Raw genomic sequence first — 27,057 nt, 5'->3', positions numbered from 1 at the left:
TAAATAGCGAAAGGTAGCTCTGAGAGATGGAAAGTTTTTCACAATACTCGGCGAATCACAGGCAAACACACGTTCGTACAAGATAAAGCGCAGAGGATAGCGATACGGTAGAGGTTTTCGCCGCTACAAGCAGCTTATCATCCCACCGGGTACATGAATGAATGTAATTCCAACTCACACCTGCATTGACTATGAATAGTAATCGGAGTGTTGAATGCTGGTGAGTTACTTGTATCCATTCAAGCTGAACTCGTTTCACACCATGTTCAATTATGTGCCATACTGTTAGTTTCATTCCGGCCACCTTTGTGCAACCGCTTTGCAATCCGACATTGGCAATAAAAACCCGTACTTTAAAATCCCCCTGCTTAAACAATCCAATCCAATGCTGGGAACATCCCCTCTGAGCCCCATCATCATCACCTAATGAAGTGCCACTTGATGTAAATGTTTCGTAGCCTTCATTATTCCACCTGACGGAACGGATGCTCTTGTGGTCCAATATCATCAGCCCGAACTGAACTGTGTGTGAAAGCATCATCACCCACATGGATTCATACTTATATGTATGTAAATCATGCAAATAGCGGTGGGAACTTATTTACCTGCCATCATGAAAGTGTGTAGAGCTAGTGTTCAGCGTTTAAAGCACTGATAAGAATGATGTTCTTTTTTATTTAGTGTCGCTCAGAGCATATTCATCATGTGGATTGCAATTTTGTTTGCCAATTGGTGATTGGTTTTAGAGTGACCACACACAACTACCGTTTTGTCTCATATTCCGAACAGTCTCAAATTCCGAACACTTCATTTTTAAATGTAAATTTACTAAACTTTTATGTTATAAATAATTCAATAAAGAAAACACAGACATTCTTTGATGTATAGGCTTAATTTTGACATCATTTACAGCAGGGGTCCTTAAACTGATTTGGGCGAGAGACCCCTTTTCCAGAAAGAAGTGATACCGAAGTCCCCCATTGCAAAATTTCTTTAAAAATCTCTATTTTTTTTATTCATACATGATACTTACCAATTTAAAAACTTTGCGGTTGATGAAATGAGAAAACTTGACGTCATTTTCTTATTAAAATCCAACAAAATAAATGTAAACATGAAAATCAGTAATTATGAAGTTTCCACTAATAATTTTTAAATACACATTACTTACAAATACTTAAGTAGGTAATTAAGTAGGTAATTAATGAAACTAACTTTAAAATCGCAAAGTAAAGATGAAAATATGTTCCGGAAAAACGCAATCCTACGTCAAAAACTATGGGTGGGTTATACCTAAAATACAACCGCAAGGTTGACGTAGGACTACCGTTGGATTAGTAGACATTTGAGTGTATTGGTTATTGATTATTGATTAAACCAGTGATTAAATGAAACAATTTCCGAATTCAGATGCGAACAAATCTCAATTTAGGTCAATTCATGTATTATGAAAAGATTACTTTCTTTGTTGAAAGTCGTATGGCATGATGCCTGGTGGACTTCCAAAATATGTGAACGAAAGAATGGCTAAACGATCAAAGTACTTTACACTTCCCTCTGAATTTATTCCAAGTGTACATACTTCTCGAACCGCAAATTTGCTTGATTTGTTGAACTTCAAGCACTCAGTTTTGATTTGTAAGTTGAACACATATTGTTCAACCGACGTTATCGCAGCAAATTGTTATCAGAATTTGCCAAACGGTATACGTAGAAGTTCAATTGGCTGAAGACCTCAAGGAATGTCTTCCAATACAGTCTTGAATAACCGAGCCAAAGCATTGTGATCATACCGCCTTTGAAGTCTGCACATATTCCCGAGTGTAAAAATGCATGCGGGTACAAAAGCATCTTGCATCTATTTCGCAATGCCGATTTCCTCAAGCTCATTGAAATCTGTGTTGGGGAAACTCATCAAGTAGCCGCACCTTGCATCAAATTAATGTGACGAATGAACAATAATATAATAGAAAATTTGCATTAGGCACCAATCAACGTAAAAAACGAAAACCAAGAAAACCGAACATTCATAATTTTCGGTGACAAGTATCCTGAACGCTACGCTCTATTAAATTATTTTTAATCATTTCATTTAAGTTCACTTTCACTGTGTAATCACGTTGTAATTAAATTAAATTAGTCGACGAGTGTATTATCATTCAGGGGGGAAACTCAACTAGTAAAACCGTTAAAACCAGGAATTTTCATTCAAAACCAGGAAAAATCAGATGGATTAATGTTTCCAATTGTTGTATGTTTTATATGTTGTGCTCTTGTATGTTTTATATACATTGATCTTCAACAGAGTTTTCGTCGACACTTGAGTCCCGTCTAGAGTCAGAGTCTCTAGTCGACGCAAGATTGATTTTTCATCTTCCAACAAACACAAACATAAAAAATTACACCAATTCTTTCGATTGATTTATAACTCAGGCTGTTGAAAAACCATTCCACTGATACGCAGAATACACGCACGAGTAAGGTCGTGAGCTCATTTGGGCAATCTTCCTCAGCAAATGGTGGACATGACCCCATGAAACTCTAGTGCTCTAGTGCTAAGCCCTTTTCCGCATATGTTTCCGGACAGTGGAATGGTACCAAAGATGCAGCTCAGCAGAACTAAAATGAGCTACCTGATCACATACGGTATTGAGCCATACTTTTTGAATTGCATCCTTCGTTTACTCGAAAATTGCAAGGATATCGTTATCGTATTCGACGAAACGTTAAATAAGATTTCATAAAAGCAACAGATGGATGTTAGCGTCCGTTACTGGAATGTAATGAAGGGAACGGTGGAATCCAGGTACATTGGCTCAGCTGTTCTAAGCTCAACGCGTGCACTGGACTTGATCGACGGATTAAATAAACATTTTAAAGCTAAATCTAGTTTGAAGTGGGTCAACTCAGCATTGACGGTCCCCATGTTAATTGGAGAGTAGTGAAGCAGTTGAATGAAGATATTCGTGAAATCCGAAGCAGCCAAAACTACGAGCTCACGAATATAGGTAACTGTAGTTTGCAAGTTTTCACAATTCATTCAAGAAGGAATGAAAAAGACTGTTTGGTAAATTGATTAATTCCTCCAGTGCTTCTACAACCTATTTGAGAAAGTTTCGTTAAGATGTGCGGAGTATTCTTGAATTATTGGATCGGCTGAAGTTTTGCGGAGTAAAATGGATCGAAACCCAACCGATGGTATAAATAGCCTTGGACATGCTGCCGTACCTTAAAACCTACGTAACCGCAGTCTGAGCACAAAAGGAACGTAAGTACAAAGATACACATCCAGATTTCCGTAGGAGCTTTGCTGCTGTTTTCACAGGCAGTACCTTTAGAGTAGTTGCAGAGGCTTTTGAGGATAAATTGTTGGGGGATTTTCTTAACACCAGCTGCTGCAGTTCAACCATTTATAACGAGCTTTCAGAGTGACGAGCATATAGCACCTTTTCTATTCGAACTGACGAACCTTTTTAAACCAGTAATGAATGAATTGAGAAAGCCAGTACTAATGAGAGGGAATCTCAAGTCCCATATAAGTGTCGATCTTTCCGATGTTTCGTTTCTGCTAAGCAGCGGCTAAAATTGAATTAGGATTCGCTGTAAAAGTTTCAATCTACAGTGTTGTGGGAACAATCAAGTTTATGAGTTACATATCTTGATTTTTGACAGAACTGCAAAGAGTACTACATTTAATTTCTTCGTCTTATCCACGGCAATGACACGACACGATATATTTGTTGTATTCAGCGTTTATAGTTTGCAAAAAGCGCATGAATTTCGCTCTTGAACATTTCGTCGAAAAAATAGAATCAGTGGTACCGTGGCGAACAAAAGTAAACAGGAATTCCTCGAGTTTTGTGATACTTTGGGTTCGTGCGTTATGCTGAAACACTATCTTCGAAAAGAATAACGTTTGGAACTTTTGTGGGTGGAGAAACTCATAGACGTAGTAGGAAAAGAATATACAAACTTGTCTGACTTTGTCAAAGAGATTTTCATTTTGTCGCGTGGCAATGCTACTTTGGAGCGAGGTCCTCCACGAACAAAGTATGTTTGGTGGTAAACCAAAGTGATCCGAATTTGGTCGCTCAGCGCATTGTTCACAATGAATTCATCTTATTTTGAAAACAACTTGCAACCTAAATGCGAGCTTGTTATGTTTGTTTGGACTTGAATTTGATCATTGTTTCATTCATTCTACTAATATATTAGTCATAATTGTAACAAATTGCTTCACTTAATACAACTTATACAGTATCATGAAAGTGTTAATTAATAGAGGTCGATTTTTAGACTTCGTCGACCCCCAAAAACAATTTTCGTTTGTGTCGACCCCTTGGAAACCGAAATCGACTCCAAGGGGTCGATATCGACTCCAAGGGGTCGATATCGACAACTTTGAGAAACCCTGATTTACAGGTATCGATACAGCCTATAATTTATAATATCAGACATTTACAAAAAAGTGACAGTCAAAACCAATGATTGAATGTTTGCGTTAGCAAATTCCGTAAAACACAAGCATCGTTCATTTTTCAGTTTTTGTAGTTGTTTCAACTATTTTGTTTGTTTTTTTTTCATGTTAAGTGCTAGAGCATGTACGATACTACAATAAATGGGTGAAAAAAAAAAGATATTTTATGCAGAAATCTTCATTAAAATTAATATAAAAGTTGTGTTCGAAATATGAATCAAGTTTCTACGCATGATTCAAATTCCGAACACTTCATTTTCAAATGTAAATTTACTGAACTTTAATGTTAGACATAATTGAATAATCAAAACCCTAATATTCTTTGGATTATAGCCTTCATTTTAACATCGTTTACAGGTATCGATACAGCCTATAGTTTATAATATTAAGCATTTGCAAAAAAGTGACAGTCAAAACCAACGATAAAATGTTTGCGTTAGCAAATTCCGTAAAAAAACAAGCATCGTTCATTTTTCAGTTTTTGTGGTTTTTTCATCTTTTTTTCTTTTTTTGTTGTTTTCATGTTAGCTACTAGAAATGGTAAGAATCTACAATAAATGGATGAAATAAAATGATATTTTATGTAGTAATATTCATTAAAATTAGTGTTCTGTATTTGAATCAAGTTTCTACGCATGATTCAAATTGAGAACACATCATTTTTAAATGTGAATTTACTGAACTTTATTGTTATAAATAATTTAATATTCAAAACCCTGACATTATTAGGGTTATAGACTTCATTTTAACATCATTTACAGGTATCGATACCGATATAGCGCCTTTGGTCCTGAAACCATGGAAACTATAAAAAAACAAATACAATCAATAATTACAAAAACAAAATTCAATTTTTTGCGAGTATAACATTTTTCCGAAAAAAAACTAGCAAATTGACTTGAATTTGATATATCGATCATATGAATCGGTCCAGTAGTTTAAGAGTTATGATTTTTTTAAATTGCATTTTTGCTGTTCGGAATTTGCGACAAAAGTGTTCGGAACATGAGTCAATGACAAAAATGGTGTTCGTAATTTGAGACAAAAGTGATTAAACATATTTTTAGTTTTTCACCATGAAAATGTATTTGTGAATCAATTTTATTGAAGTCAAACTAAAAAGAAGGCTCTATTGTATCCAAAAATCAAATTAATTTCGCGAAAGGGTACCATTTTGGGTAATGGGACACTGTTTAACAGCCATCAAAGCTTAAGTATTCGGAATAGGAGACAAAACGGTACACTCGATTAAAACAATAAAGGAACAATGTGCTTTAATTTTAATAATCGATTTTTAAAGTGATTTTTGGAACGCTGTAACTTTGTTTGAATGAGGATATTTCAATATTTCATATAAGATACACATTCCTTAGGCGTTATGTGCAAATTACGTAACGCTAGAAATACGGATTTTGGGTCCTCTCCCTCCCCTTACGTTACGCAAGTCGTATACCTGACAAATAGCAAGTAACGTGACCACGACCTTCAAACTCATGGGGGCGGAAGGTACGAAGCTATTTTTTTTCAAGGGTACGCCTGGTAATTAATAAAAAAAATAATTATTGAGGTACAAACAACAACAAAATACTGTTTTTCTCAAAAATTTGACCCAATCCTCCATTTTTTTTGTGTGTGAGGTTCGATTATTAGACCCAAAACATGTTATTTGGGATCAATACTTCGTCAACATAACAGGTTAAGAACAAAATATAACGCTTCAAAGTTGGTGGAATTAGGGGGTTTCTCAAACAAACAAGAAATAAGCGGTATACTTAGCGATTTTGAAGTGATTCAATTCAATTTTATGTACTTTTAATCTTCATAAAGGGTGTGTCACATCAAATTGCATCACGAAAAAAACGCTGTAGAAATTTAATTTTTAGGAATTATATCTTCAGCTTTCGCTTATAATCAGATAAGAGTGTATAGATCACGTTGGCCATGCTTCACTGTCAATTTTTCGTAAATTTGGAAAAATGTCGTCGAACGAAAAAGAGCGTCGTGAATTAATCCTGCGCACTCATTTCGAGAATCCGGATTTGTCATATCGGGACATCGGTAAGATGCTGGGAATCGTCCAATCCACGGTCAGCAGAGTACTAAAACGATACTTCGAGAACCTAACCATCGACCGGAAGGTGAAGAACGGCAAAAATGGATGCTCCGTCAGTGAAAAAGATCACAAGCGCGTAGGTAAGCAGTTTAGACGTGATCCGAGAAGTTCGGTCCGGGATGTCGCCAATAAACTGAATTTGTCAAGTTCATTCGTCCAGCGGACCAAGCAGCGGGAGGGCCTGCGTACATACAAGGTTCAGAAGGCTGGCAAAACGAAAGGCACGAAAGGCAAAACATGGTGGGGAAGACGCGAGCCCGGAAGCTGTACACCGAAATGCTGACGAAGCCGCATTGCCTGGTAATGGACGACGAAACCTACGTCAAAGCGGACTTTCGTCAGCTGCCGGGCCTGTTGTTCTACTCCGCAGAGGACAAATTCAGCGTTCCGGAGGAGATTCACAAGTAGAAACTATCCAAGTTTGCCAAAAAGTACATGGTGTGGCAAGCGATCTGCTCTTGCGGAAAGCGGAGCGCCCCCTTCGTGATGACCGGCACGGTAAACGGGCAGGTTTACCTTAAGGAGTGCCTACAGAAGCGCTTACTACTACTATTGAAGCAGCACGAGGGCCCGACCATCTTCTGGCCGGATCTCGCTTCGTGCCACTATTCAAAGGATGTGTTGGAGTGGTACGAAGCCAACGAGGTCACCTTCGTGCCAAAGGAAATGAACCCGCCCAACGCGCCGGAGCTTCGCCCAATAGAGAAATATTGGGCGATTATGAAGCAGGCCCTCCGGAAGAACCCAAAAGTTGTCAAATCGGAGGCGGACCTCAAGAGAAAATGGATTTCTGTTCAAAAAAAACTACAACCTGACGTTGTACAGAACCTTATGGACGGGGTAAAGAGGAAGGTGCGAGCATACGGGCTTGGACTCGAAGTATGAATAAAAAGAAAATGCCAAAAGTTGTTTAATAGTTTTTATTTTACTGTCTAAAATTTTCAAAAGGATCGGTCTACTGGGCGAATTTCTACAGCGTTTTTTCCGTGATGCAATTTGATGTGACACACCCTTTAATACTCCGTCTCAACCAAGGTTCGAGTCGAGTAAAAGTGTCTCAATAATTCTATGAAATGCTTATAAAAAAAACACAATGTTTTCTATATAAACACAGTTAATAGACCTTTGTGTTTACTGTTATAACATTGGTTCCACGAGACATGTAAATATTCACCACTAAAACACTAAATTTCAAGCGCACAAATTAATAAATCGGTGCTCGTCGCTCTCTGAAAAGTTTATTTTTGTTCTTTTATCATAACGTTTCATCTATACACACACACACACGCCAAAATGAGTATACATAATTGAGGGTAATGCAATACACTAAAATAATGTATTATAACTGTCCAATAGTTGAATGTTTCAATAATCTAAAGAGTGGCCATCTTACCCCGGATAAAATAACTGTTTAAGATTTTTTTTGCAGAAAACTTAATACCCCATCGAAGGGTATTCATTCTATACGGAAAATTTAATCTGCGTTCATTATTTTCAAATAAAAATGTGTTTCCTATTCGCAAATATAGAGCCGAATATCCAGCGGCCGGAACACAAAATGGGCCAATCCAAACGTGAGATTCAGCGCGTTATATAGTGCTTGAATTTTACAATTATTCAATTGATCATCCCATGAAAAATATAATTTTATTTATTGTGGTAGATAAGTAGAGATATTTTCAATAAATTATTTTAAAGCTTGTCACGACGGGACCCCTCAACACAGTACCACTGCGGTACCAGCGACAGCCCTATTTCGCTCATCCAAAGGGAACACGCTTGCCAGAAACCGCCTGCTAGAAACTGTACATAAATTCCTTTGTTAATCCCCATATTGGATCGAGCTCTCATCAAAAACTAGCCGTGTAGTGTAGTATCCATCTAAAAGGTTTTTTTTTAAAGCATTTAATTTAATTTCGATTCCGGAATATTTGGGCCCAATACCGCTTCTGCAACCATAGCCCACCAAATTTGTAAGCAATTGAATTCAATCAGAAGTAATATATTTAATAAAACATTATTTAAGCTTTAAGCGTACACAGAAAAACTTCGTGTTGCTAAAAAGAGTTGGTGACCAAATCCGAAACACAACAATCTTAAAGAAATTTGCGGTATTAGAAGTATGGAAGACCTTAATTCTCCCCGGAACTGTCAGTCCTGTGCCCGGAAGGACTCTGCAGAGGCAGAAATGGTGCAATGTGATGCATGTAAGCTTTGGGAACACTTTAGTTGTGCCGGTGTCGATGATCATATCAAGCAGTCAAGTGCCTCTTACTTCTGCAAGGGATGCGATAAGCAAGGGACGTCCGGTGACGATCATCTTCAAGTTCCCGTTACCGACCATCATCCTGCCAAGGGATCTAAGACAGGTCCGAAAACTAGTTCGAGGAAGGGCTCAAAACACCGAGCGAAGTGCATCGATCCTACTGGAAGCGTATCATCGAGTGTTCGTATGACAGTGTTAACAGAACAGCTGAAGCTGAATGAAGAAGAACGGGTCATGAAGGAACAGGAGTTGAAGGAGCAAGAAGAGATGAATAAGCGAATGATGGAAGAAAAAGAGCGCCAGTTAGAAGAGAAGCGGAAGCTTGCAGAAGAGACTAAATTGCTTCGCGAACGCAAGTTGAAAGAAGATTTAGAGCTAAAACAGAAACAACAACGAGCGAGGAGAGAATCGCTTGAAAAGCGTCAGGAGATTATCCGAGAAATAGCAGAGGCAAGCAGCCGAGGTGGGTATGTCGTCAATTCCGAACAAAAGGTGAAAAATTGGCTGGAAGGACAGGATACTGGAAGATCAGAGGGAAATCGAGTTGGACGAATAAATGATCCCAACCTGAACAGGATTCCCGATGACCCAGCAGAGCTTGAACCCCTCTCGCAGCCGCCAGCGTTACAGATGTCTCCAGCTCCAGTGCTACTAAATTCTTCCGTTTCGGTTATACCACCTTCGACCCCTGCACATACATTTTCTACTCAAACACTGTCTCAAGCGCAAATAGCTGCGCGACAAGTCCTCGGAAAAGATTTACCAAATTTCAGTGGAAATCCAGAAGACTGGCCGGTCTTCATTAGTAACTACGAGCAGTCTACGGCCACTTGTGGTTACTCAGATGCAGAAAACTTGGTTCGCCTCCAACGATGCTTAAAGGGCAACGCTCTAGATTCCGTTAGAAGTCGTTTGCTTCTGCCGGCGAGTGTACCACACGTCGTTCAGACACTGCGTATTCTTTTTGGGAGACCAGATCTCATCATCAGGTCATTGATAAACAGGATCCATCAACTCCCACCTCCAAAGTACGAACGTCTGGAAACCCTGATGCATTTCGGCCTCGCTGTACAAAATCTGGTGGACCATCTCAAAGCAGCGGGTCAACACAATCATCTTTCGAACCCAGTTCTCCTACAGGAGCTGGTAGAGAAGTTGCCTGGTTCATTAAGGCTAGACTGGGCGATTTATAAGAATCAACACCAACCAACAACGCTTGGCGTTTTCGGCGATTTCATGTCGGGGCTAGTGACAGCTGCAAGTGAAGTCTCGTTCACCCATCCGGAACCTAGTACTCTCCAGAAATTTGCATTGCAGTCGGATATCCGAGCTAACCGACAGAAAAGTGGAAAAACTGGTATTTTGCAAGCACATTCCACTGCACAAGCTGAAGGTGCCGCGTCCAATAGCGCTTCAACCGAGCCTAAACCGTATAAGCAGTGTCTATCGTGTGGCCGAGCGGGCCATCGTGTAGCCGAATGTGAACAATTCAGCGACGCCAGCATCGACGAACGCTGGAAGCTGGTTCAGCAGAAGGGGCTTTGTCGAACATGCCTTAACAGTCACGGTAAATGGCCGTGTCGCTCATGGCATGGTTGTGGTATACCAGAATGTCGTCAGCGGCACCACACACTTCTTCATTCGTCCACTACTCATGAAAGAGTGAATATTTCGTCTAGCCATGTAACATCCGGAAACCTCCAGTGGCCCCTTTTTCGCATCCTCCCAGTTACCCTCTACGGTCCCAATACATCTCAAACTATCTACGCCTTTATTGACGAAGGCTCATCATATACACTCCTTGATGAATCGGTAGCAGACCGACTAAACGTCAGTGGCAAACTTGAGCCGCTTACCTTGAAGTGGACTGGGAACGTAACGAGGGTAGAGCCAAAATCGCGATGTGTGTGCCTCAGCATCTCGGGTAAAAACAACAAATCCCGATATACTCTCTCTCAGACTCGTACGGTGAGTCGACTTGAGCTACCTACTCAAAGTCTAAAATATGAAGACCTCGCAAATCGTTATCCTCATCTACGGGAGCTTCCGATTGAAGCCTACGAACTAGTATGTCCTCAAATCCTCATTGGTCTGGACAATTTGCGCCTGTGCGTTCCACTAAAGTTGCGTGAAGGTGGATTAAGGGATCCAATCGGAGCGAAATGCAGACTGGGATGGAGCATTTACGGGTGCGTTCCTAACTCACCAAATCAATCAGCGATCCTCGGCCTTCATATTGGGGCAGTATCCGATTCGAATCGTGAACTGAACGAACAGCTTCGCGATTATTTTACTCTGGAAGACATCGGAGTAGTTGGGCTTCGTGAGCCGCTGGAGTCAACAGACGAAAAACGCGCAAGACAGCTTTTAGAGGAAACAACTCGACGTACACCATCCGGATTGTCATTTGAAACGGGGCTATTGTGGAAGACCGACAGCACGAGCTTTCCTGACAGCTATCCAATGGCCGTCCGACGACTGGAGTCCTTAGAACGGCGGCTTCAGCGAGAACCGGAACTAAAAAATCGCGTACAGGAGATAATTACGGAATATGAGCGGAAGGGATATATACATAAGGCTAGCTTGACGGAGTTGACTTCGGTTGAACCAAATCGCGTCTGGTATCTTCCCCTGGGCGTAGTTATTAACCCTAAAAAGCCTGCGAAGATTAGATTGATCTGGGACGCTGCTGCAAAGGTGGGTGACGTATCGCTCAACTGTAAACTACTTAAGGGGCCAGATCTATTGATACCTCTCCCGAAAGTCTTGTCTCAATTCCGCCAATATCCGGTGGCTGTGTGTGGTGACTTGATGGAGATGTTTCACCAGTTTAAGATTCGACATCCAGACTGTCAGTCGCAACGTTTCCTGTCCCGGAAAAGGCCAACTGACCCCCCGCAAGTTTACGTCATGGATGTGGGCACCTTTGGATCAACCTGTTCGCCGGCCTCAGCTCAATACATCATAAATCTTAACGCAAAAGAATCCGCCGAAGAATACCCGCGTGCCGCGGCAGCTATCATCGACAGACACTACGTTGACGACTACTTGGACAGCTTCGAGACCATTCAAGAGGCGATCGACGTAGTGAATGAGGTCAAACTGGTGCACTCTAAAGGAGGCTTCACTCTTCGTCGATTTTTATCAAATGAAATTAAGGTCCTGCAAGGAATCGGCGAGATTGCTGAAGAAGAATTCAAAAGTTTGGACCTGGAACGAGGTGAGAAAACTGAGTCGGTATTGGGCATGAAATGGATCCCGCGAGACGATCTATTTGTCTACACTTTCGGGGACAGGGAAGATCTGCAACAGATTCTACGCCAAGATCATGTTCCCTCGAAACGTGAGGTTGCCAGACTAGTCATGAGCCTGTTCGACCCACTTGGCTTCATTGCATTTTACCTCGTCATCGGTAAAATGCTCATTCAGGAGCTCTGGTCCAAAGGGACAGGATGGGACCAACGAATACCACAATATATTAACGAACGCTGGCGACTGTGGGCAGATCAGCTTCATAATCTCGACTCGATACGTATACCACGCTGCTACTTCTCCTCGTCTCTTCAGAACGGCTTCGAACATCTACAAATCCATCTATTCGTCGACGCGAGCGAAACCGCTTATGCCTGCGTAGTATACTTCCGCTTGAAGACGGCAACCGGCGTGCAAATCGCACTAGCAGGAGCGAAAACCAAAGTAGCCCCCCTAAAAGCTCTGTCAATCCCTCGACTCGAGCTCAAGGCGGCCGTTTTAGGAGCTCGTCTAATGGAGACCATACAGGCATATCACACGTTCCCATTCGAACGCCGCTTCTGCTGGAGCGATGCAAACACTGTGCTCGCGTGGATCCACTCCACCGATCATCGTCGGTACCACAAGTTCGTGGCTATTCGGGTTGGCGAACTTCTAACAACCACACTGCAGTCAGAGTGGCGATGGGTACCATCAAAAATGAACACCGCGGACATAGCCACCAAGTGGCATCACGGCTCACAGTTAACGATGGCCAAAGCTTGGTTTCAAGGTCCGAGCTTTCTCTATGAGCCCGAAGAAAGGTGGCCAAATAAAAAAACGAACCCTTCGACTGAAGAAGAGCTGCGACACCCTCACAATCACCTTACTCATTTCATCACCAAAATTACGTTCGACAAATTCAATTTATGGACGAAACTGCAGCGTGTAACAGCGTACGTACTACGATATATCGACAATCTTCGTAAACGGAAAAACGGCGAGAACTTGGAACTCAGCAATCTTACCAGCGACGAGCTCCGGCGAGCCGAAGAAACACTCGTGAAGACTGCTCAAGGTGAATTCTATGCGGACGAAATCAACACTCTCTACAAAACTCGAGGCTCGCCCAATGAACGCCATCCCACCGTGAACAAATCCAGTACTATATACACTAGGAGCCCATTTATGGATGAGAAAGGGGTCATCCGGTGTCGCGGCCGTATCGGTGCTGCGCCATATGCACCGATGGAAGCTAAGTTCCCAATCATCCTTCCTAGACAACATCAAATAACCTTCCTCATTGTAGACTGGACCACCGCCGCTTTCGCCACGCCAATCGAGAGACCATTTTCAACGAGATTCGTCAACGTTTCGAGATAGCTGCTCTCAGACGTCTACTAGATAAAGTCCAACGTGCGTGTCTACACTGCCGCATAGCGAAAGCAAATCCAACTCCACCAGCGATGGCACCTCATCCCGAGACCCGTTTGACTGCTTTCCTGCATCCGTTTACTTTCACCGGATTGGATTACTTTGGAGCATTAATTGTAAGAGTAGGCAGAAGCAACGTGAAACGATGGGTGGCTCTCTTTACGTGCCTCACCATCCGAGCAGTCCATATGGAGGTAATATACTCGTTAACTACCGAGTCATGTATCATGGCGGTACAACGCTTCGTGGCACGCAGAGGGAAGCCTAGGGAAATATGGACCGACAACGCCACCTGCTTTCACGGTACACATAACGAGATGAAGGCGCATCAGAAAGCATTGAACATTGCATTGGCGGAAAAATTCACTACCGCTGAGACAACCTGGAAATTTATCCCGCCAGCGTCTCCACACATGGGCGGCGCGTGGGAAAGGCTCGTTCGCTCGGTGAAAGTCGCATTAGGAGCAATCTTGGAAAGCCCACGTAGGCCAGACGACGAGACATTGGAGACAATTCTGTTAGAAGCGGAGGGCATGATTAACGCCAGACCACTCACTTACGTTCCTCTGGAGTCAGCGGATCAGGAGGCTATAACGCCAAACCACTTTTTGTTGGGTAACTCATCAGGTACAAAATTTTTACCAACTGAACCGCTAGACGGCCGCGTAGCGCTCCGAAGCAGCTGGAAAATGGCTATATGCATTGCCGATGATTTCTGGCGAAGATGGCTCAAAGAGTACCTTCCGACAATTACTAGAAGAGGCAAGTGGTTCGAAGATGTAAGGGACGTGAAGATTGGTGACCTGGTACTAGTAGTTGGCGGAACGGGGCGGAACCAGTGGATAAGAGGTCGGATCGAAGAAGTTTTTCCAGGGCGCGATGGCAGAGTACGACAGGCGTTGGTACGAACGTCTTCGGGAATCTTGCGTAGGCCAGCTGTGAAGTTGGCTGTACTGGACGTCGAGGAACAGAGTAAACCCGGTTCCAGTGATCCAGAAATCTCTTACTCTCACCAAGGTTTACGGGTGGGGGTATGTCACGACGGGACCCCTCAACACAGTACCACTGTTGATATCGGTACCAGCGACAGCCCTATTTCGCTCATCCAAAGGGAACACGCTTGCCAGAAACCGCCTGCTAGAAACTGTACATAAATTCCTTTGTTAATCCCCATATTGGATCGAGCTCTCATCAGAAACAAGCCGTGTAGTGTAGTATCCATCTAAAAGGTTTTTTTTAAAGCATTTAATTTAACTTCGATTCCGGAATATTTGGGCCCAATACCGCTTCTGCAACCATAGCCCACCAAATTTGTAAGCAATTGAATTCAATCAGAAGTAATATATTTAATAAAACATTATTTTAGCTTTAAGCGTACACAGAAAAACTTCGTGTTGCTAAAAGGAGTTGGTGACCAAATCCGAAACACAACAAAGCTTTTCAAAAATTTAGAAGAATTCCTGCATCGGGTTCTCAAGCATTACAAAGATGAGGCACTATAAATGTGTTATGCGATTAGATCCAGTAAATGGAGATCATACTGAATCAATTTGTACAAAGTTTCAAACTCTTTGGCTTTGTATTTACAAAGAGCATCATCTGAATAGCATTTTTACTTACCTTTTATCGACAAACTATACCAGTCATTTATGAACAGATTGAAGAGAACAGGCTCGAGGGTCAATCCGCGAGGAACTAGCGTTCTTATCACTAAACGATCGCTTGATATCGTGGTAGCGTAACAATACTGCCTTCGAATTGATAGGTAAACTTTCATCGCTTGCCTTGTAAGAAATTACAAGAACACATTCAACATAGTTTGCGTCATCAGAATTCCTAAATATGAATTTCTTTAGACATAGTGATGTTGTTTTGGTGTTTTCTTGAGATAAATCCCTAAGCTGATCAGATTCACTCTCAGCAGATAAGTTTTTATTTGCTCATTTATCACTGATTCGCAAAATGACCTATGGTTAACAATCGAACGTTTATGGATTTTTTTTTGTAATTTTATGAAACAGATGACAATAGATCTCAGAATCATTTCTACTTTTCTAAGTCATGAATATAATTGTGGGAAGCATAAGCTCGCACCATCTGTCAAAGATCTAAACGCATTCTTACAAAATGAAAAAAGAACTCAACATAGATAGTCCAGGGTTTTTTGTTTCGAGGAGAAAAATAATCAACCTAAATCAATCAACGCCTACAACTAGTTGGTATAACCAGCCGATAAGTTAGTGGGAAGTTCTGTCGGCCACCCACAGTAATTGATGGAATAGAGGCAATCTAAACCACAATCGTGGGATGATAAGCAAACCTCCAAGTGTAAATAGGCGTTCGAATCCGAAGATGTTTTGTAAACGGGAAGACCCGAATTGGTAAATCTATTCAGAGAGCAAAACGTTTATGAGTATGACACGAGTACGAAAAACTGAGGTGTTGCCAAACAGTTGTGTCTTTAACAATCTGTAATACAGTGATGCTTCTGAATCCTGACGCTTTTTTAACCGGACACTTTTTCATTACATTCAATTTAATGCCAAAACCATGACATTTTTTGTATGTTGAACTAATGTAACTGATAGTTACTATTGTGTCAATTTAGTTTAGTGTCAAACATAGTACCTAGCTGTTAACAAAAAATGTCAAAAATCAAAAATCAATGTGAATTTCACAAACCCATGTCCAGAATAAAAAAAACACATTCAGAACATAAAATGATTTTAAATCCGGACGGTCTAAAGTTGACGATTAAATTTATCATTAAAGGAGTTGCATAAGGGTATGTTAGAAGCCTCAATATGGAGTATGGAGTGTGGAGCAAAGATTTTCGACCCGAGAAACCGCAAACCTCTTCGGTATATAGGACGGGGTCGATTATATTAGGCTGTCAAAAAAGTCCTGCGGTATTTCCGCGAGGTGTCGTTGTAAGCGCGTAGTTCTAGTTGTATTCATTGTATCGAGTCATACTATAGCTTGTTGGAAAGGTATTTTTACGCGCTAAAATATAGTCCTTGACAGTGTTTTGTTTTGTTAAGTCGTTCGTGAGTTATAGTGTCGCAAATATGGAGCAAAATGAAGAGAAAATCCGACATATTTTACAGTACTACTATGACAAAGGCAAAAATGCATCTCAAGCTGCCAATAAAATTTGTGCAGTTTATGGACCCGATACAGTTTCCATTTCCACCGCACAACGATGGTTTCAACGTTTTCGTTCTGGTGTAGAGGTCGTCGAAGATGCGCCACGCTCCGGAAGGCCTGTCGTCGAAAATTGCGACAAAATCGCTGAATTAGCCGAGAAAGACCGGCATAGTAGCAGCCGTAGCATCGGCCAAGAGCTGGGGATAAGTCATCAAACCGTTATTAACCATTTGAAGAAGCTTGGATTCACAAAGAAGCTCGATGTATGGGTGCCACACACGTTGACGCAAAAAAACATCTTTGACCGTATCGACGCATGTGAATCGCTGCTGAATCGCAACAAAATCGACCCGTTTCTGAAGCGGATGGTGACTGGCGATGAAAAGTGGGTCACGACAACGTGAAGCACAAACGGTCATGGTCGAAGCCCGCTGAAGCGGCTCAGACGGTGGCCAAGCCCTCATTAACGGCCAGGAAGGTTCTGCTGTGTGTTTGGTGGGATTGTCAAGGAATAATCTATTATGAGCTACTTCCCTATGGCCAAACGCTCAATTCGGACCTGTACTGCCAACAACTGAACCGCTTGAAGGTAGCACTCATGAAGAAGAGGCCATCTTTGATAAACAGAGGCCGCATTGTCTTCCATCAGGACAACGCCAGGCCACACACTTCTTTGGTGACGCGCCAGAAGCTCCGGGAGCTCGGATGGGAGGTTCTTTTGCATCCGCCGTATAGTCCGGACCTTGCACCAAGTGACTACCACCTGTTTTTGTCCATGGCGAACGAGCTAGGTAGTCAGAAGTTAGCCACAAAAGAGGCCTGTGAAAATTGGCTATCCGAGTTTTTTGCCAATAAGGAAGCGAGCTTCTATAACAGGGTTATTATGAAGTTGACATCTCGTTGGGAACAAGTCATCGAACAAAACGGCGCATATTTGACTTAAAACAGACGATTGTAACTAATTTTATGAACAAATAAAAATTTAAAAAAAATACCGCAGGACTTTTTTGACAGCCTAATATGACCTGTTTGTATGTACGTGGGTAATTTCGTAACATTGTCTGTAGCGCAGTCTCACATCAATAAAAATTTAACCCCCTTCCTGTTGACCGATTGATCTGAAATTTGGAACACACCTTTATCTCTGCAGTCATTATAAAACTGCGTATTTCATGATCTTGAAAATCCAAAATGGCGGCCGCTATAAAATGGAAGATTTTATATTTTCTCTAAACCCCATCAATATGGGTATCATACGAAAGGGCATGACTAGTAGAACACAGTTATTTATAAATATATATATATATATTTTATATATTTTTTTGACGCAGAACTGCGTCTTTCATTAAGGGTGCCAAATCAAAAAACAGGTTACGTGTTTATGAAATAAACTTAACGTTAATAACTATTTTTGCCGTGAACGGATTCTGGCGATTTACATACCAAACGAATCGTAAATTCCCTAAGATTTGTTCGATACGCATTACATTGCAATCGCATAGTCTGTATATGGTTTAAATTGATGAAAATTGGAAGCATTCCCATTTCCTTCTACATTTGTTCTGTCCATTTTTGTGCTTTCCGGAACAGAGCAGTCAATAACGAGCAACTTATCGACGAGCAACGAAGGGGAAATCGTAAGATGTAATGGCGGGTTTACATTAGGGAGATCTATAGCTATAGATGGATTTATTCACGTGAAAATAGGTGTAAACGGGTGAGAATAAATATGATACACTTATTCGAGGTATATATAACTTGAATAAGTTCACCATATGTAAACGCTTGTGAATTTCTCACTGGTGAGAAATCACTAAAGTTAGATGCAGTTCTACTTCAGGTGAATAAATTCACCGAAGATATGAATATATTCATTATAGAAGTTCACGCTAGTGTAAACGGTTGATGCGATTTCTATAAATCTCATCATATTTCTTCACATGAATATATCCCTAGTCTAAACCCACCCTAAAGCCTCCCTGATCAAAGGAAAAGAAGAAGAACGGAGGGGAATATTTGCCTAGAGTATGAACAGTGGATCTCGCTGAGGCAAACTTCAATCTTCGTGAGGACACCGACTGGACAACACCGTTGCTGGGCGAGCTGGACGGCGAGGGATCGAATGATTTTCTCAAGGGAATGGGGGTGGAGGAGTAATATGAGGAAAGAGTAGAGTTTTCCAAGGGCCTTTTTGAAGGCTAGAGACGAATGAACTGAAGAAGTTTAAAGTCTCTTTAATTCAACAATGAAAGGAAGGAAAGGCAAACTTTCAGTATCGTTCTAGATACAAAATTACTCACTCGCTGTTGTCTCTGGCATTGCAATCATTGCATCAAACTGACGCCATTGCATTAATGTTTTGAGCTACACAATTATGTGGGGAATCATCAAGCTAGGCTATCGTCAGCTCATCAAGAAAATAAATGTTCTGGAATTTGGTCAGTGATTTGGTTTCGCATGACGGTAGGAAAACTCTCTTCACAAAGGATGATAGCTAAGCTAATATAGACTGGAAATATTATCAGAAAGGGAGAGAGCCAAAAACAGAGATGAGTGTGTGTATATTTAATTGCTTCAAGCCATCGATATATGGATATTTGTGTACGTACGTGCGTGCTTCATAATCCGTACGTAAAAGTAGTGCATCTTCGCTACGCTGAAACCCCAATTGTAATGATAAATATAAACAAGGAGGGAAGATAGCGGAAGGGAATTATTTACGCTACGGTATTGGTAATGAATCTCTGCTGCAAATATTCAGTATTTTTCCAAGCAGTTAACATTGTTTGTTTTCTGTCATCATAAAGGCTTCGTTGGTGTCTTTGACATTGCATCATCGCGTTGAACTGACGCTATGGTGAAGCAGATGTTAAGGTTGTACACAATCGGATGCCGTGAGAGGTTCATTTTATATATGTGAGAGGATGAACTGCATTTGACAAGGTGTTCATTCTGCTGGTTGCCAAATTAGACCCGAGATGCCACATTCGCACATATGTTCACGAATTTGAAGACATTTAACTTTTGTCACAACCTTTGATTCCTGCTGCAGGCTACTTGAAAATGAAACAAAACAATATTGTTTCCAAATGATAAACGAAGCTAGCCAGTTTGGCAGACATTGGCACATATTTTCAGATATTTCAGATATTTATCGCATATGTTCGAGAAAAATAATCTGGCATCCCAGAATTTTATTTAATTCGCTCAAAGAGGTCAGATATTTGTTTTGCTACAGTTAGTGTCATGTCTATAGATCTGAATTTATTTGGCCATTTGATTGGATTTTAGTTCGCTCAACAAGCAAAGTGAAACGGTTAATTGTATCCTGTGAAGTTTTAAACTTTCGTTTATTTTGGTCGTAGTTGCTGCTGCTCTCTGCGCTCTCAATGTTGAATTGTTGCACTGCCCATTCAAGTGAGATTTCTCACGGCATACGCCTGGTGGAATTGCGTGACATAAGTGACAACTGTCATCTTACCTCACACGCCACGCAGAATCAGGGCGATTTTCTCAGAACCCCATCAATAGGGGTATCAAACGAAAGGGATTGACTAGTAAAACACGGTTATTTATAAATATATATATATATATATTTTATATATTTTTTTGACGCAGAACTGCGTCTTTCATTAAGGGTGCCAAATCAAAAAACAGGTTACGTGTTTATGAAATAAACTTAACGTTAATAACTATTTTTGCCGTGAACGGATTCTGGCGATTTACATACCAAACGAATCGTAAATTCCCTAAGATTTGTTCGATACGCATTACATTGCAATCGCATAGTCTGTATATGGTTTAAATTGATGAAAATTGGAAGCATTCCCATTTCCTTCTACATTTGTTCTGTCCATTTTTGTGCTTTCCGGAACAGAGCAGTCAATAACGAGCAACTTATCGACGAGCAACGAAGGGGAAATCGTAAGATGTAATGGCGGGTTTACATTAGGGAGATCTATAGCTATAGATGGATTTATTCACGTGAAAATAGGTGTAAACGGGTGAGAATAAATATGATACACTTATTCGAGGTATATATAACTTGAATAAGTTCACCATATGTAAACGCTTGTGAATTTCTCACTGGTGAGAAATCACTAAAGTTAGATGCAGTTCTACTTCAGGTGAATAAATTCACCGAAGATATAAATATATTCATTATAGAAGTTCACGCTAGTGTAAACGGTTGATGCGATTTCTATAAATCTCATCATATTTCTTCACATGAATATATCCCTAGTCTAAACCCACCCTAAAGCCTCCCTGATCAAAGGAAAAGAAGAAGAACGGAGGGGAATATTTGCCTAGAGTATGAACAGTGGATCTCGCTGAGGCAAACTTCAATCTTCGTGAGGACACCGACTGGACAACACCGTTGCTGGGCGAGCTGGACGGCGAGGGATCGAATGATTTTCTCAAGGGAATGGGGGTGGAGGAGTAATATGAGGAAAGAGTAGAGTTTTCCAAGGGCCTTTTTGAAGGCTAGAGACGAATGAACTGAAGAAGTTTAAAGTCTCTTTAATTCAACAATGAAAGGAAGGAAAGGCAAACTTTCAGTATCGTTCTAGATACAAAATTACTCACTCGCTGTTGTCTCTGGCATTGCAATCATTGCATCAAACTGACGCCATTGCATTAATGTTTTGAGCTACACAATTATGTGGGGAATCATCAAGCTAGGCTATCGTCAGCTCATCAAGAAAATAAATGTTCTGGAATTTGGTCAGTGATTTGGTTTCGCATGACGGTAGGAAAACTCTCTTCACAAAGGATGATAGCTAAGCTAATATAGACTGGAAATATTATCAGAAAGGGAGAGAGCCAAAAACAGAGATGAGTGTGTGTATATTTAATTGCTTCAAGCCATCGATATATGGATATTTGTGTACGTACGTGCGTGCTTCATAATCCGTACGTAAAAGTAGTGCATCTTCGCTACGCTGAAACCCCAATTGTAATGATAAATATAAACAAGGAGGGAAGATAGCGGAAGGGAATTATTTACGCTACGGTATTGGTAATGAATCTCTGCTGCAAATATTCAGTATTTTTCCAAGCAGTTAACATTGTTTGTTTTCTGTCATCATAAAGGCTTCGTTGGTGTCTTTGACATTGCATCATCGCGTTGAACTGACGCTATGGTGAAGCAGATGTTAAGGTTGTACACAATCGGATGCCGTGAGAGGTTCATTTTATATATGTGAGAGGATGAACTGCATTTGACAAGGTGTTCATTCTGCTGGTTGCCAAATTAGACCCGAGATGCCACATTCGCACATATGTTCACGAATTTGAAGACATTTAACTTTTGTCACAACCTTTGATTCCTGCTGCAGGCTACTTGAAAATGAAACAAAACAATATTGTTTCCAAATGATAAACGAAGCTAGCCAGTTTGGCAGACATTGGCACATATTTTCAGATATTTCAGATATTTATCGCATATGTTCGAGAAAAATAATCTGGCATCCCAGAATTTTATTTAATTCGCTCAAAGAGGTCAGATATTTGTTTTGCTACAGTTAGTGTCATGTCTATAGATCTGAATTTATTTGGCCATTTGATTGGATTTTAGTTCGCTCAACAAGCAAAGTGAAACGGTTAATTGTATCCTGTGAAGTTTTAAACTTTCGTTTATTTTGGTCGTAGTTGCTGCTGCTCTCTGCGCTCTCAATGTTGAATTGTTGCACTGCCCATTCAAGTGAGATTTCTCACGGCATACGCCTGGTGGAATTGCGTGACATAAGTGACAACTGTCATCTTACCTCACACGCCACGCAGAATCAGGGCGATTTTCTCAGAACCCCATCAATAGGGGTATCAAACGAAAGGGATTGACTAGTAAAACACGGTTATTTATAAACGATGCAAATCCAAAATGGCCGCCACCACAAAATGGTGCCAATTATTTTTTTTTCAAAACTGCATTTTGGATTTCCATTTTTCATGAATAACTGTCTACTAGTCAATCTCTTTTATTTGATACCCATATTGATGGGACATAGAGAAAATATGTAATCTGCCATTTTGTAGCGGCCGCCATCTTGGATTTACATTTTTCATCGATAACTGTGTTAAACTAGTCAAGCCCTTTCGTTTGATGCCCATATTGATGGGGTCCTGAGAGAATATGTAATCCGCCATTTTGCTGCGGCCGCCATCTTGGATTTGCATTTTTATAAATTTCTGTGTTCTACTATCAATCCCTTTCATATTGATAGGATTTTGAAAATATGTATATATATATGGCGCCATCTTGTAGTGGTCATCTTATGAAAATACAATAAATAATTGAATTGATAAAAAACATTTGTACCAATTGTGTTTCCATTTAGTCCCGCTACTTATGACGCTCCGGTTAATAAGTTCTTTAATAATTAATAAATAATTTCTCTTTAAGAATTGCAGAGAAAACACGTGTCCGGATTTAATAGCCAAAGTGTCCGGATTTCAAACCATGATTAAAAAAGTGTCCGGTTTTAAAATCACGACACGGTGAAAGAAATTTTGAAATATTGAACAAATATAACATGATTTTGTGGAATTCTGAGATTCATAACATAGATGAAGGCCTTTTAATTCAATAGAAATGCTAATGACATGTCAATATTTTTTAGTAGTTGAAGTTATGTTCGTCCGCGTCCGAACTTCGATGCATTACTATACTTCAAATAATGTTTTTTAGCCCTTTTCTCCAAGAAAGGAGTACTCCTTAGTAGAGTAAAATTGAGTTTTCGTGTGGAAAATGCGTGGGAAAAGCAATTTGTCCAGAAATATATTTCTTGTGTGAAGTCGTAATAAGAAAACGTTATCTTTACGACGGAAAAGAAGTTCAACCTTAACGGTTCAGATGGGTGGCATTTAATCTCACGAATAGCGGAATCTTCGAATGTGGAGGTGTTGAAGCATATTTCTTAGTGGAGCTAGCGTTGGCATCAATAAGTATCAATACAAATGAAGTTGAAACCTCATTGATGGATGATACAAATCTGCTCAAAATCTATATGATTTGCGGGACACAGAAAGTTCTGCAGCCATCTCTTCTAAAATGATTGAATGACAATTTTTTGGCATCAGTTCTGTTCCTTTCTCGCTTTTAATCGAACTCAATAAGTTGATGGCCGACAAGACCGAGACGATTCTTACATCACATGTGAACTACTTTGGATTCCATACGAAATTCCATTCAAAATAAAACAAAATCGCGGATTGTTTGGAAACAGCACATATTTCTGTTACGATATAAGTTTGTTGTTGTTGCAATTTTAATCGCACAAAATAATACACAAACTACCATTTACCATTCACCTTTGTATCAACGTGTTAACAGAGCGGAATTAGCAGAACATCGGAATCAATCAACCTCGATGAAAAGTACCATACGATGTCCCTCCCTCCCACGGACTCACAGGTTCGGTATTTGTTTACATCTGCGCCGCAACCCGCATTTTCACATACCACCAATCAGCATGTTGTGTGGAAATCGTGACTGGACTAGGGTGATGGATGCTAGCATATGTACGTGACCTCCGCGCGTGCCCCACATCTGACCCCACAAAGCCACCAAACACTTCGATGAACTGCCGCTCGGTGTCATCTGATATCATTAACGCCGTGGTCGGCGTCGAAGCTTGTTATTGTTGCGGGAACAATATTTTCCCCGCGGAAACGAGACATTGTGTGGGAAATTATTATTAGAGCCAGAGCCAGGCAGCTCTTCATCAACAGGACGATGACTCGGCGTGATTTTTGGTTGCAATTTCGCTTGGTGTTTTTTTATGAGCCCTTCAGGGGTTGTTTACAAGAGCTTTGATTTGATTCCGGCCCGATCGGTATTTGTTTGGTCGCAAAGGTTAAGCATTTGGTCGGTATTTGCGGGGAGTGGAGTTGATTGCTTTTGTTGTTTACTCGTCGAGTGGGCGACAGATAACAGGAATGTGCGTGGGCGTAAATCGTTTGATGTGAGATGAGAGACGACGGCATGCGTGAAATGTGTGTTCAACACCTACGTCGTATACACACAATTTGACACCTTTATCCCCAAAAGTATATTGTTTTTACCTACAATGGTGAGTTATTTATGTGATCAATCCGTGATTCGATCAGAGGTGAAATTTTCCGTTTCGGGAGGCTAAGTCTGTCTCCGTTGAGTATTCGAAGCGGCAACGCAATTCATAACTGACATGTGTGTACACATAAAACACCCATATAGCACAGGGCCTGGCATCAACAACTAAGCCTCCCTCCTCTCGCGGTTAGATCAAATATTTAGTTGAAGACGTAAACTTTATCCTTGAGCGACCCAAGCGAGTGTGGAGGGATCAACCGATTCGCGCGATGTACACACTCACTGGGTTGGATGATGGAGGCTGTTGAAATGTTTAACTGGGTCGAAAGTCGATCCAGCATCATGAGTTATAGGTACACACCAAGAGTTCGCTGGGGCTTGGATTACGACGCTTGTTGTACATTATTCTTGTTTGTTTCCCTTCGTAGCGTCCGCTTGAGTGTGTGTGATACCATCACGTAACGCCACGATGAGGATCTCTCACAAAGCGTGAATGACTATCAACTGTATAAATATCGTAAGTAACTTTGCTGCGTCGCACATTTCACGTCGTTGACAGTCCCGTATGTTACCATTTAATAGCATTATTATTAGAGGATGATCCTGTAAACGACTTAATTTGAAAAATCACTATAACTATTTCCAAAAGATTGGGCGTCACGAGCAATTTATCACCTCATTATCTATCCTTTAACCTTTCGCTTCGCTAGTCATCGAGACAGCACCCGTGATTAATTATTCAACAGAGGCTTGACCCCCGCGAAGGACACAACTCGAACTCGGAGTTAGTGATTATTTAGGAAACGACACACCCCTCGATGGTGATAAAATTTTCCCGGCCTCAATTTATGGCAGGAAAAAAAAAAGAATAAATTCGCATCAGTGAGGGAGTGAGTGAGAAATGAACTTCGCCTCCGATATTGGCAACCATTAATCATCGGCGTTAGACAGGGCGGCGAGTGGCCAGGTGCTGGCGCTCATCGAACGTCACAAATCATGCAAGGGAGGCGTTCATAGGCATGAGCACGTGTACCCATGGCGTTTATTTTTGAGGATATATAAAAGTTCGCTGTCTGCACGGTGTTAGTATTTTGGAACGCCAATATTTTCTCATTCAGGGTGTTGAGTTATTGGCGCTGTCGGCATCGTTGTGAATTTTTTTAAGTGTTTCCAATTGAGCGGCAATCATGAAACACGTTCCATTGTTGGCTTTTTTTGGGGAGGTTTCAAAGTAGCTTTAAGATGTTTAAAGTTTCCCTAGAGAAGAACCCTTCATAATGCTATGAAATAATAATGCACTTCGCAGAATGAGAACCAATATGGTGACAACAACGAAATGCGAGGGGCTCAGAAGGTGTTCAGAGTTACGATATATATTTTTGTAGCAGTTTTGTTCGTACAGCTCAAAAAATGTTTGATCTGGTAACCCGAAAATCAAACATTTTTTCAATTTAAACAATTCAAATAATTCTAGCTCCTTTCCGCTCATTCCAATCTTAACACATCTATTTTATTCAAAATCCTATTATAAATCCTGATTCCTTTCACTTTAGTCCTTTAATCCACTTTCATCCAACTATAGTCTTCAACTTCCTTCAACTTTTTGATTTCTCCCAACTATAGTTTCCTACTCAATGCTCTGTAAAGACCCTTTTCATCTATAATTCGCTTATTCAAATTATTATTCTCTTTTTCGATTATTCTTCAGTGTTTCATCTGTCTCTATCTATGTGCTATAAACAGTTCTCTATTGCTTCACGTGCAGCATGCAGTTTCAATCTAACTCCGACAACTCCGACAAGGGGATTCGGCGCATGGCGGACTAACAGAAGGGAAGGGGTGTAAGTGACTTGATCGATTTCTCTTCATCAATTTTTCTTTAGTTAATAACTCAACTGCAAAAACGTTCCAATTTGAGTTTTCTATAGAATCTGATGGATGAGGTTCTGAATATGTTCCCAGCTAAATTATGACCAAAAGAGAGAGTCGATGCAGAGAAATCGACGACTCATTTTATTTTAAGCCCCTCAATAGTAATCAATGAGCTGGAATTGATTGGTGATTAGTAATTCACACTATCCAGGCGGGGAACACTTGGGGTTGCGGAACGATAGCGTTCACTTGTATTCAGAGTTGTGAACCCTCCTGAGGTGCTCCCGTGGCCGAGAGGTTAGCGTCACACCTATCATGCCGGAGGTTTGGGTTCGATTCCCGTTCTGGTGGGGGGAATTTTCGTTGAAGAAATTCCTTCCGACTTGCCAAAAAACGAGTAAAATGTTCTTGTAGATGTCGAACAATTACAAAACTAGGCAATTTCG

At 40.8% G+C, this 27,057-nt stretch overlaps 2 protein-coding genes across 3 annotated transcripts in view; both read left to right on the top strand.

The window, feature by feature from the left end:
• Positions 1–27,057, top strand: part of LOC129764572 (GTP-binding protein Di-Ras2) — a 343,955-nt gene that overhangs the window by 36,367 nt on the left and 280,531 nt on the right. The window lies entirely within an intron of this gene.
• On the top strand, positions 8,713–13,470 carry LOC129765813 (uncharacterized). Its single transcript, XM_055766250.1, has one exon. The coding sequence runs from the start codon at positions 8,713–8,715 to the stop codon at positions 13,468–13,470; it is 4,758 nt and encodes a 1,585-aa protein (XP_055622225.1).

The sequence above is a fragment of the Toxorhynchites rutilus genome, chromosome 2 (assembly GCF_029784135.1).
Source record: "Toxorhynchites rutilus septentrionalis strain SRP chromosome 2, ASM2978413v1, whole genome shotgun sequence".
In the NCBI taxonomy this organism is placed as follows: Eukaryota; Metazoa; Arthropoda; class Insecta; order Diptera; family Culicidae; genus Toxorhynchites; species Toxorhynchites rutilus.
This window is presented reverse-complemented; position numbering and strand designations above follow the sequence as displayed.